Below are 13,074 nucleotides of genomic sequence, written 5' to 3'. Positions count from 1 at the left end.
GGAGGGAAGTTGTAGTGCATGCATAAGCACAAGTTTTGGTTCTTATTCCCAGGAATCTGGGGGGAACATCTCAGCAGCTGATTCTGGTATCATGGTATGTTTTCCAGGGATGCTGAGAGTACTGAACTGAAAATGAAGCTGGACAAAATGAATGTGTATCTGAGAGAGTTGTGTTGTCCAAGCAGGCAGCAAGTACTGTGTTTGAGTCTGTCTCTCTATTTATCAAAATAGATATTCAGTTGGAATATGTTTTCCTCTTGAGAAGAGAGAGTATCTTATGTACTTCTTCTGCAGAAAGCAATGGAAAGTTGTGGAATACGTCAGCAAGATGTATTCAAGCTTTTCTGTTTTTCCTGGTAGGGATTAAAATTTCCTCAGAGCAATACCACAAGCATCAGTCAGACTTTGGCCAGTTGGTGTCTTTGGATCATGCACATATCTTCCTCAGCAATTGGTGGACAGATAGGCTGTGAGATCATGCAGATACGTTCCAAGAAAGCAACAGGATATTAGCCTGAGCACTTGGAAGGGGGATGAGGAAGAGGAGCATATGGCCAAAAACAATATCTATAAATGTTGCTTGTGCTGCTATATAGACATAAGGCAGAAATGGGTGAGCTAGCTGTGGAAAAGATGGATTTCTAGTAGTGGAAAAGAAGCTTGGCGTTGTGAACACGTGCTGAAACATGATGGTTTGATTGAAAATGAGGAAAGAGAAGAAACTTCAGCAGGGAAGTTCGATGCAGTGGTAGGCATGTCATGTGATGCTCAACCACAGGATTTTCCTGCTTTTCTTGCTTGTGATTTCTTGCTTATGAAGAGGAACCCTGTCAGTGAGATCCAGATTAACGTTCCTGTCTGATACAAAGAGAGTTATAATCAGCCTTGCAATTAGGGAGTGGCTGTTAATTACATGATAGTGGGAATCAGGAAAGGTCCTGAGGAATGTAGCCAGATGCTCAGTGCCCTTTGGTGATTTGCTTTTCCCTCTTTCTTCCTCAAGCAGTGACAGACAACTGAACAAGCTTTCCTAATGCATTTGGGTGAAGTATAGGACTGGTTCTTTTTAAAGCATCTTCACCTTCTTGGGAGAGGGACGTTGACTGCATTTTATGGGAGGGCTGTTTTGTTTATTTTTAAGGTAAACTTTAAGAGCCCTGGGAGGCATCTGTGGTTCCATGAGCTCCCCAGCAGCTAAAGGGGAAGAAATTCAAACTTGCACAGCTTTTCAACACATGAAATCTGTGCCCAGAGTCTCAGACGGGTACCACAAGTAACTTCAAGTATCTCCCTTTTAAACTCAGTTTTTGCATATGAGACAAGGATAAGGCAGGATATGCACTGATACCTTAAATCTTTTTTAAAAAAAAATTATTTTTTTTTTTAGTCCTAGTCCATTTCAGCCTTGCAGAGGCTTCTTTTTCCCCCCTTAGTTTTCAAGCAAAGCAAGTAGTTTAAAGAAGAAAATACTGTATGAATAAGATATGTGTCCTGAGGGGAAGGATAATATCAAAACACTAAACTTTTGAAAATGCAATATTTTAAAAATGAGGGAATTTGTTAGAAAAGAGCATGAAATGAAAAAGCAGAGGGCACATGATAGATGTAAAATGGAAAGTGTACTCAATTTTTAAAATAATAGCAAAAAGACCTTGTTAAATCCCACAGAAGACATGTGAATGCTTGTGTCTCATAACCAGAGCAGAGAGTCTGTGCAAAGCATTACCCCGCTTTAGGGAAGGGGAAAGGAAAAGATCAACCTCAGCAGTAGTACAAAATTGCAGGACGCAAATGTGTCACCGTTTTCCTCACTCTTACTCCCATTGTACCCTCTTGGGTGGGATCACGTGTATTTGTAACTGTGGCACATCTGTATCACTGCTAAATCAGAAGGGACATTGCTTTTAAGTATGAAAAGATGACTTAAGAAGTGGCTTATGATACCAGAAAAGTTACTATGTCCACAAAAAAAATGTAACAGGAAAACCAGCACAATGATACAAATGATGTGATGCGATAGGGACATGTGGTTTCTGTAAAAGAAAATCATGTGTTCCTCTGCTAAGATGTTTTGAGCATGTCAGGAAAATCACAGACTTAAGAATCAGTTGAAATTTATTTGGTCTATAAAAAAGCCTTTGGCAAAGCTTCTCACAGAGAAGCTGCCAAATAAATTAAGCAATGTGATGTACTATGGCAAATTAGAAATTCACCAAGAGACGGTAAAACAAAGGCTAGGAAGGAATTAGCAATTTTAAGCATGACAAAAGGCTAACAGAGGGGTGTTCCATTACTAAAAGTGGAATTGTGCATATTTTAGCAAATGTGATCTACACAGAGTGATGACTGTGGGTAAGAGAATTATAGATGGTCCAACCTTATGTGCATCAATCGAGATTGAAAAGGCAAAGCTTGAAAGGGAACAAAAGAAGGTGGACTGATAAACAAGGGGGCAAATGAAGTTATTGTTGACAAATAGAAGGTACTGTACCTTGGAAACCAGAGTCTAATAATGCACCTGGCTCTCTGATATAATGAACTGTAACTGCTCAGGAAAAATATCTGGATATTGTTGCAGACAGTTCAATGAAAACCTTTTCTTGGCATGCACAGCAGTGGTTAAAAAGCACATTAGATATTTGAGTGTCTGGAGAATAAAACAGAAATAACACTGAAAATATGACAATGTTACTATTAGCATATGGTATGCTGCCACTTCTGGTCACTGCATCAAAAAAACCATATGAGAAATAGAAGGGATTTTAAAAGCTGGCGGTGAAAATTACTAGTGGGATGGCAAGAAAGGATTCCCTTTGAAGAAAGAAGCTGAAAAGGATGGGACTGCCAGGAGAGTAAGAGAGGTGTGATCAGAATAATGCTTTATAGAGAAGATAAACTGAATGGCCTCTTTTTTTTTTTTTTTTTTTTTCTTTCTTGTGAGGATGAGGAGGCAGCAAGAGAAACTGACAGAAACAAAGAAACAAAAATTAAAAATTTTGACCAATAGATAATTTGTACCTAAGTCCTCAAACTAGGCCTAAAGTTTGTAAGGACAGTATAATTCTTTTGAAAATTACTGTGTATGTCATAGGATGCACACACTGAAAAAACTGCAGAACCACAAAATATCATGTGAGACTGGGCAGACCACAGGGTTAAAATGAAGATGATACAAGTACTTTGCCCATTCAAGGAGAACATCCGTGGTTAAAGGAAATAAACTCAGAAGCCAGAAGCCCTTAAGTGGTTCTGGCATAAGTCAAACAGTAGTTTTATGGGATTTTGAAAGAAGCATTGTCTATGAGCAGGTTGTGCACTGTGGTTTGTTGCAGTGTAATTCAGAGAGATCCAAATCTGGCAGCAGCTGGGCTCAGACTGGCACTTTGGGGAAAACCTGCCAGCTGCACTCTTGTCTCCTCCTGACTGTGGTTCTTGCAGGAAGAGCCTGTTTGAGTCTGAAGAAGACATCTGATGGTTTGGGTAGCATTAGCACAGTGCAAGAGCCATTCTCTGCCTCATGGAGGGAGAAGGCAGCTTTTTGGACTGTAATATTGCATGGCCTAAATCTCCCCTGGGGCTTTCTGTGTAGCTCTACAGGGTTTCTTGTTTTTTATTCTGCAGCTAGTAGTTGCTGCCTTGACTTTTCCCCCCAAATGGCATAGAATGTCAATTCTTGGCTGTTTTAGCTGCTGTTGAATGAGAAAATAAAAGACAGTTTTTCCTTTAGAGGCATTTTAGCTTAGCTTTGTTGTTCAAAATTTTAAATTAATATTATTTACTTTTGAAAATAAAATAGAGTTAAAATCTTCTGGTGGGAATGGACTCTGGACATTGGGGGCTAAATATTTGGCTTTTTAAAAATTTTTTCTAGATCTAAAAATTTTAATTTTCTAATTTTCCTTTCAGTAGTGAAAATATTTTGGTTCTAACTCTGTCATTTCTTGGCTGCAAGTTACAAACATACATTATTTTAAGAGAAATCCACTGGTGATGCAGTTACTGTCTTTGGACAGGAGAAAAAATCCAAATCAAATTAATCAGTGGCTCCTATTTTCTTTCACTCTCCAAAGATATTGCAGGGGTGGCATGCCATACTCCCAGGGAGAGAAGGTAGACTCCCACACAGGCTTTGTCACCTGACTGCAGCAGTGACAGCCTTCTGAAGGCATCGTATTGATGGTTGTGATAAGGGCCTCTGAAAACTGTGGTTAAATACACAGGCAGGGAAATGTTGATTGAAGGGGATCCTGGAGAGAAACCCTGGCACACAGAATCTGTGGGTGTAAGAGATAAAGTTGCCATGGTGAGGGTGCTTGCTGCCCTGAGTACATCTCCGTGTTCTCTGTGAAGAGTGCTTACACACTGCTGTGCTCACAGACCATCCTGCTTCCAGTAGTGTAGACAGGCAATCTGTTTGGCATTTTCATTGTAACCTGCTAATATTTGGAATTTTTTGTGCTGCTATGCTTCTGCAAGGTTGCTTTAAATCTGTGTTAGGTTAGCATTAGCTACTTTCTTTTTTTTTTTTCATTGTCAGGTGCAATTATAAAATTCCAGAGTTGCTTTGTCTGTAAATGTCATGCTTATACAGTACTGAGAATGTCATTCTGGCCAAGAGAAATTCTCTTGCTATCTCTTTGTCTAGCACCTATTCTCCAGAACCCTCAAAGAACCACCAAATGAAAAGTTACTGGTGAAATGTGCCTTCACTGAATGCAAAAAGCACAAAAAGAGGGACAACTCCCAGGTTCCCATTTTAGCAGACCTGAGTTGAGGGCTTGTGTAGAGCTGGAAATCCTGGATATGAGTTTGTGACCAAGTTCCTCTTACTATATAAGAAATTAATCAGGCCAAGTCTACAACCATGGGCAAGTCCAGCCTGAATTCTAACAGAGCCTTGTTTGGGAAGTGCTGTTGTTATCCCAGAGCTCTTCAATGGCTGCACCAGGGATCTAGATCTCAGCTTTGCAGGGGACTGGAAAATGTTTGAAAGCCTAAGCTAAATCTAGGTTTTCCAAGCTTCCTTCTGTAGATCTGCAGCCCTCAGGGTTTTTGGACTCCCAGGCTATAGCAGCAAGCCTCAGATCCCTGACACAGCTGGCGGCTTCTGAGCCAAGCCCAGGGAGCAGGGAGAAGGAAGAGTGCCACTCAGTAGGGTATGGGAATCACACCTTGTTTGCCAAGAGTTCATCAAACCTCTCCATGTTTCAGGTGAAATATTTTGCATTCAACAAATTGCCATTTTCCAACAAAAATCTGTCTCACTGAAATGTTTCCAACCAAGTCGAGTCACAAGTGAAAGCGAATGTGTGGAGCTCAGCTGGTGCCAATGTGCCCTGATCACATGTTCATCCATTAGTAAGGAACAAATGTATGTATTTGCCAGCCTTTTTGCAGGGAGTAGCCTGGAGTGCTGCTGTCAAGATTTAAAATTTATTTGTGAAGCCATAGCGAGAAGATTTTTCAACAGACCTGCTGCTATTATGCTGGGCTCAGTTGTTCCTTCCCTTTAATGAGTACTGTATGAGGCAAGAAATTGTATAATTATTCGTATATAGCTGATATAGTTTAATGAGTGTGTCTGTTCATATAATATGTGAGCTATTACATACGGATGGATGGAGTTCCCTTTAAAAGGTAATCGGGATCGAGCCTGAGGATACCAGGCATTGTACTCATACTGGGGCATGCAGGCTCTATGACAAAGAGCCTGCAGTCAGAATATGAGGACAGTGAGATTAAATGTGATCCTTAATTGACTGATAAACTAGAATAAATGGCAGACACCATCTCTCATGTTTCTATGTTATCATAAAAGAGCTGTTTATTTTCTGGTAGAATTAATTTGCAGCAAACTGTTTCAATAGCTCCTTGGTATTGCCAGGTGCTATGTTTTTACTCTAATGATACATAAATCAGTGATGGACGTTGCTTTGCAGGTTGGGGTTTTTTTCCTGGGTTGCTCTGAACAATTTTTATTTGGTTGCACAGAGTGATGTTTGTTTTTTAATCAAGAATGCTATTAGTTATAGCTTGGAAGTCTTTATGCACTGACAGGTCATCAGGATCTGGTTGTAAGGACTGTTTGATCTAAAGCAGACTTCATCATTTCCAAGCTGCAGAAACACATGTTCCTGATTTTTTTGTTTTCACTTGAGTCTGATGTTTATGTTCTTTGACTTGTGTGAAAGAATCCTACTGTTCTTGGTGTCTGACCACTTTCCAAGTGTTCAGAATGAAGAGCTCACTCATAATATTTTCTTCTTTTTTTTTTTTTTTTTAATGGTGTGAGAAATGCAGAGTTGAGATTTCCACAATGCTATTAATCTGCTTGGCTTAATACATGCTTTTATCTTTCACCTCTTGAACCAGGTTCATCAGCACCAAGACAGGGGTGAGACCTTCCAATGCCAGCTATGCCCTTTTACCTCCTCCCGCCACTTCAGCCTGAAACTCCACATGCGTTGCCATCAACATTTCCTCAGGACAGAGTCTAAAGTGAAGGAGGAAATGCCAGAAACTGAGGTGAAGGGGTCACCACAGCTAAACAGTGACTCCTGCCCGGGACCACAGAGGGAAGGAGGTGGGCCTGACCTCACGGGATCAGCATCTGTGTCCAAAACACCCGACGTGGCTGGGCAGCCTGCTGGGGGGGTTCCACCTTTGCTGGTGAAAGAAGAGCCCAAAGATGACACTGGCGCCTCAGCTGCACCTTTTGCTCTTAGCACTGTCGACAGAGCCCCCAACAACACAAAGCTGAAAGACTCCTCTGACTTTGTGGCCAATACAGCATCAGCACTATTCAGCCAAGACATCTCTGTCAAGATGGCATCAGATTTTCTTATGAAGCTGTCAGGTAATTGCGCAGGCAGCAGCAGCAGCACTGGCTGCTCCCTTATGGGCTAAGCGACATTTTGTCTTGGGTCTGCTAAGTCATGGAATTGCAAGGAGAAAAACGTAGCTTCTTAACTTATAATTTCTTGTTTCTTTTGATAGCAGGGGTGTATGATGGAAGGCAGAGGGGAAGCAGTGAGAGGGGAGAGGGGTTGTGCTGTTCTGTTGCTGGGATTGGGAGTGAGAACTATTTATCCAGGCTTTGCCATGCATTAGCAATTACCTTGGCAAATCTCATGCGGTGTGTTTTCCAGGCACACTGAATACCTGTAGTTCTAGTTTGAGATCACTGAGAATCAACCAACTGCCCATTGTGTTCAAAAATTCAGTTCTTAAGTTGTCTGCCTTTACCCACCTGTTAAAAAGAACCAATAAAGTATTGGTCACTTTCCTTTCTGAGTAGCATTTGAAGTCTAAGTAGCAAATATATGTAAAGTGTGAATGTCACTGCATTTGGGTTTTGTTGTTAACACTTTTAAAAGAAGGGTAGTCCTAGAGATTAATGTACAGCTTTAATTTTTTTATTATTTTAATTCAAATCCATATCTAATGCAAAGCATGTGTTTAGTGTTTTTCTACTGTCAGATCATTGCTGTAAGAATGTTATTCATATGTGAGACTGAAGCGTAGGATGTGTTTAGGGTGAATCTATTATATGTTATGTGCTCTTTTATTGATTTGACTGAATACTTCAGAACAGTTGATATGCTGGGGAGGTGTTTTATAGCAAATGTTTTCAAAATTCGCCTTACATTTTTGAAGAGAAAGTTGGGCAAAACATCACTTCTTTTTCATGAGGAGATGTCAGTCCCTATGGCAAGTTTTAGACTTTGGAGATAGAAGATAGCCTTTTCAATAGTCAGCTTTTTAGTCAGCTTTCTGCTTTAAATGCAAAGTAAGTTATATTTGAGCAAATTTTTCTTCTCAGGTAAACTAAGGAATTAGCTCTGTCTTAATGCCCAGCCTTGGTGAAACCACAGCCATGTGTTTAGGGAAGTCTTTCTGTCCTCATCTGCCCAGATCTTTATACCTCTATGATCACAGTTCTGTGAGGAATTGAGTAGAATGGGTTAATAGAAGAAATCAAGACTGAGGTTTCATGGAGCCAGCCAGGAAAAGAGGAAACAGCTGAGGGCAAGCAAGAGGTGAATTGGGCTGGCACAAATGGTTTGCTGTGCTGGTTGGAAGAAGCCACAGGACTTCTCCTTGAAAAAAAATTAAATAATCTGTCAATGTAAATTATTAGTCTGACTGACAAAAAGTGGGCAGGATGAGTCTGTTTTGATTTGCTTGCACATTTCTTTACTTGAGTTTCAAATTTGGACTCGATATGAAATCCATCTTACACTGTCAAACAGCTGTCCCACACATGTTGTTGTTCTGATGTCGATCTTAAATTCGGGTTGCTATGCACAAAGAGGCTCTGCACATCAGCAGGGCTGACCTGGGAAGGGTAGTGCTCGTGATGGCTGCATGTAGCAACAATGAGAGCAGAGTGCAGGAGAGGGGGGGAAAGCCTGAAAGCTGAGGGAACATGCAGCAATTCGGTGCGTGGCTGTTCATGTAGCAGATGATGGGAAGCTGTTCATGCTTTGGCAGATGGTCATGTTTTCAATGTCTGATCTATTGGCATCAGAGGAAGGATACAAATGGACATTATTCATGCAAAAGGCCTATGCAGTTATTTTATGGTGACTTACTAAAGGTCTTGAAACCTGACTTGTATGCACTGTTACCTAGCAACATGTTATAAAGTCGCCGGGGGAGCGAGATGTATCTGTAATTTTGTATGTGCACATATTTGGATTAAAATGTACTGCCAGTCACCAAGTTTGCTACACAAAAAGAGCAATGTCAGAAGGAAAGGAATTTCTTTTCTTCTGAGATTTATATTGTGTTACATACATTTAGTTCATGCTTTCCTCTCTACAGAGTGCATAAATTTTGAGTAGAAGTAATTCTCTTTTCACAAGTTGGCTGAGTATTAGCTGCAGCTTTGATGGCTTGCTCTGCTGAACGAAGTTCCTTTGAGTGATTTCTTTATTACAACAGTCTTGTTAGGCCCATCAGAGCTTCAATTATTTGCCCTACCTTTCCAATGATATAAATCTTTTGACATCTCAAATTGTATATGCCAGTTGTAACAGCCAACACAGATTTTTCGAGACCAAATTATGTCAAAACAATCTAATTTTCTTCTCTGACAGGCTTTGTGGCTAAGAAAGAAGCAGCAGATAGATATATAGACGTTTACAATTTGGCATTTATTGTTATTGAATATTGATGTTCTAAATGAACATTTATTTTTGCTTGCCAATGTTTATTGCTCCTCTTCGTGCTTGGTGTCAATTTGTATACATCCAGTTTCGTGGGAAACCTGCTGAAGTGCATCTATCATGTCTCTCTGGTTTAGAGACAAGGGTGTCACATGTGACAGTGCCAAATGCTTGGCACAAGTCCAGGTAGACACATCTGCTCTGCCCCTGTCCACCCATGCTGTAGCCTCATCATAGAGAGCCACCAAATTCATCAGGCATGATTTGCCCCTGGTGAAGCCACGTTGGCTGTCACCAATCACCTCTTCGTTTTCCATGTGCCTTAGCATAGTTTTCAGGGGAATGGAAATTATAGTAATTAAGCATAAAATCTCTGTAATTAGGACAAAAAGTAACAGGATTGTATTGCTGTAAGGATTAAGTTAGCATAAGGAAAATCCTTCCCAAGTTGAGGTATTTATACCCCTAGGATGGTTTTGCTGGAGAGATTGTGGCATCTCTGCCACTGGAGCAATTTAAAAGCATGTTAGATAGCTACCTGTCAGATATGGGCTGGTCACATATTAGGTAGTAAAATGGGTTAAATCTGTGTATCTCAATCAGTGGATCATAGGACATCATAAGCAGTGGCAAGAAATGTTATCCAAACAAAAACAAGCAGCAAGGTGTAGAGTTGCAAACTGGGGAGATTTGCAGATGTTCAAAGTTCGAGTTCATTTGGAGTGGGCCAGAGATTAATTATGTGGCTTGAAACAGCCACTCAGGTTTTTTTGAGAAAGGCTCAGGGGACCTTTAGATTTAAAGAGATTGAGAAATGCTGGTGTGGATGACCTTTTCAAGACCACTTCATCCCCAGTTCTGTGCCATCGCTTGCCAGAAAGATCTTTAGTTATGACTTTTTTGAAATAAGGCATAACACAAATCACCAAATGTAAATCTAAAACTTAGAACAAATCTTGAAATTTTTTCCAGATTCCATTCTCTAGGTACTAGTTTAAGGTAGGAGAGTCTTTTAAATTCACAAGAAATTTAAAAGGGTTCTCTGAAGTTTTATTCAGGTTTATTTGTAAAGACAATTAGCAGATAAGCAGAAGGACATTTAAGCATGGGCATGCTTTTACCTTCAAATCTTCCCTCTTTGATTTCAGTAGAACTGCTTGTACACTCTTAAGTTTTCCTAGTGTTTTGCTGTATCAGTGCTTTGCCAGAATGTTTTCCTCCCCCAGTTCATTAATTCTATGTTGAAACTTTGTAACACTATTCATGTCTTAATTTGAAGAGTATTTGGTTTTCCCATTTCAAGGGTTTCGGTGGCAGGCAATGTACAACACATCTCTTTAAACACTGATGTCCTTCCACCCACTTCTCAGGCTTGGGAGGTTTTTTTGGCAATAAAAAATGTCTTTCACAATGGTCCAAACTACAATGGCCAGTGTACCCTAGTGATGTTATTACTGTGCCTATGTTATGTGCTGCAGTAACTTTTAACATTCGAAAATAAATGAATCCCAGCAAAATGAATGGGATTCCTGCACTATTGCTCTCCATGGGATTTTGTGTGGAAACAGTAATTGGTACACATCCTTCATTGCTGGCCTCTCTCCCCCACCTCTCTGTGTTTAAACAAGTGCATTACTCCATCAAGCAGGTCTCTTCATCTTGTAGAGTGGTATAAAATGTGCCCTGCTTCTGCTGTTCTTTTTATGTTCCCCAAGTTACTCGCATGGAAAAACTTTTAAAAAGACAGGAAGAAGGAGCTAAAATGCTGAGGGTTTGGGGCTGGCTGTGTTAAGCCAATTAGAAACTGTTTTCTCTCAGTTTCAGTCATATCTGCTGTCACTGTCGTGTGAGGAGTCAAGTCTTTATTTTGGGAAATAAAGCCACCATGGGACTTTGGTGACAGTCTGAAATATTTGGACTTTGCACTCATGTTTTATCAGCTGATTCCATTAATGGAATAATGAAAGAGTAAATCATCAGACAGCTACATACAGCATATTAGTAGATAAGCTAAGTAATCACTTAGATTATTTGTTCTGTTTGGCTCTTGAAAATTACTGCATTCCTTAAAGGTAACACAAGTAATTTGAAATGTGTTATCATTTGCCATTGACAGTACTGAACTGACTGGCTTGAACTCTTCAAAAAGCTATTTTTAATAAAATAAAAGCATGTCCAATTAAATTGCTATAATTGATGTATTTGAGTATCAGGTTCCAAAGAAAAGATCACACTTTCTATATATAGGATTTGTAGTTTGACAGAATGTAAAATTTCAATTAGAATATAAATGCACAGGACTGGCAATTATTTGAGCCATGTCCTTAATTTAAAAATACTGTGAATTCCATAATGCTGCTGTCAGTGTAAATACCTCTGATGTCATCAAGTTCTTTCTTTGAAGTGTCTCTCCAGATTCACATTTTCCTAGTTTCCATATAGACGTTTAGTTTGAAAAGAAATTGGGAAGGGGCAATAGCACATCTGTGTAAAACTTGGGCAAATAAAATCTTGGTCTAATCTTTGCTACTGATACATCATCACCCTTATAATCTCTTTTCAGCAATTTCTGGTCTTGCATCTGCAATTTCCTAGCATCCTTAAAATCATACCCGTCGTATTTACAGCTTGAAGGAATATGTAGGATTTAGCAAGAAAAAGCAGTGTAGTCTCTGTTCTAATTCAGCAATTTAAAATGCAAAATAACAAACTCCTTTTTTTATGTACTCAGTCCAATACAACTTAAAACAAGCCACCAATATGATTCTGGACCAGCTCCATGCTTAAAATTTAGTTTTAATGTCTACACAAACTCTCACACTTGGACTATAGGGCTGGACTAGGCTGGTGGCTCTTTTGCTTCCCTGAATACACCATTACTCTGGGCAGAAGTCCGAGCTCATGAGCCTTTCTGTCACATCTATCCAAAATGGGATTTAAAAACACTGTTAGTTCAGTCATCTCTGATTGTTTTGTTTTTTGTTTTCTCAAACAAACATAGAGGTTGGTCTGGTGGTGTTTCTCTCCTGTGGTTTTGCACCTTTGTAGAGAGAAGACATGCCCATATTGCAAGTAATTCTTTCAACAACAGTAATTCTATCAAGAACAGATTCCCCCCTTGCTTCTCTTACTCCTTCCTTTCTTTTCTCCATCTTCCTCACAATCTTACCTGTTCTGCTGCTGTTTTGGTTTTTACCTGGAAAGGAGGCGATGATCTTGGCAGATGCTACTACCTTGTTTAGCCTATGAGACGTTAGCTGCATAACAGACATCTTGGGGCATTGAGAGTGTGGTTCTACACATGCCTTAGCAATTTGCCTAATTCCTCCCTTCTACTTGGACTGGAACACAGTGCAATTTTGAGGGCACAGTAGCAGGACTGGTCGTTCTTTTTTGCTGTGTCTCATTGTGCTTGATTCCAGCTCCCTACACACAGAGCTGCTTTAAAGAAGATCAGGATAGTTAGCTGGCCTTTGCTTAACCTGTGCTTACAGTTTTTAATGTACTTAAGCAAGATGGTTTGGAAGACCTTGTATTTTAAGTAGCCTTTTGAAGCCCAGGGGTGTCAAGCTGTGGCATCATCGTATTTGTGATTGTCTATTCTGCCATTGCACAGCTTTATTAAAAAGAAACACTGTAATGCTGAGCACCCTTGAGTCACAAGTAGATTTTTCATTGATAATACCCATCCTGTCCCTTATAGCCCTATAGGTTAGTTTATTTGGCAGAGGGCAGAGTACAGGGCTTTAAAATGCAGGTGTGATTGATTGAGAATTCCTTAGAAGAGTTAGGTAGCATGAGGTGCTCTGGGACAGCCTAATACTCCAGGGCAAGAGTCACTCGAAGGAAATGACAGACCAGCTGTCCTGCCAGAAGAACAGTATTTCTCCTTTTGGGCCACTTA

The 13,074-nt window shown here is 40.0% G+C and overlaps 1 protein-coding gene across 10 annotated transcripts in view; it reads left to right on the top strand.

Moving 5' to 3' along the window:
* The window catches only part of ZNF827 (zinc finger protein 827), a 124,920-nt gene that overhangs the window by 57,031 nt on the left and 54,815 nt on the right, over positions 1-13,074 (top strand). For all 10 annotated transcript variants that reach the window (XR_014851622.1, XR_014851623.1, XM_085058176.1 and 7 more), the window contains one exon: positions 6,373-6,856. Coding sequence is in view for 8 of the 10 variants with exons in the window: in XM_085058176.1 (XP_084914302.1) it covers positions 6,373-6,856 (484 nt within the window). In the remaining 2 variants the exon portion in view is untranslated. The remainder of the gene's footprint in view (positions 1-6,372; positions 6,857-13,074) is intronic.

The sequence above is a fragment of the Lichenostomus cassidix genome, chromosome 4 (genome assembly GCF_008360975.1).
Source record: "Lichenostomus cassidix isolate B80296 chromosome 4, HeHo_3.0, whole genome shotgun sequence".
Lineage (NCBI taxonomy): Eukaryota > Metazoa > Chordata > Aves > Passeriformes > Meliphagidae > Lichenostomus > Lichenostomus cassidix.
The sequence above is the reverse complement of the archived record's forward strand: the minus strand, read 5'-3'. Positions and strand labels throughout refer to the sequence as shown.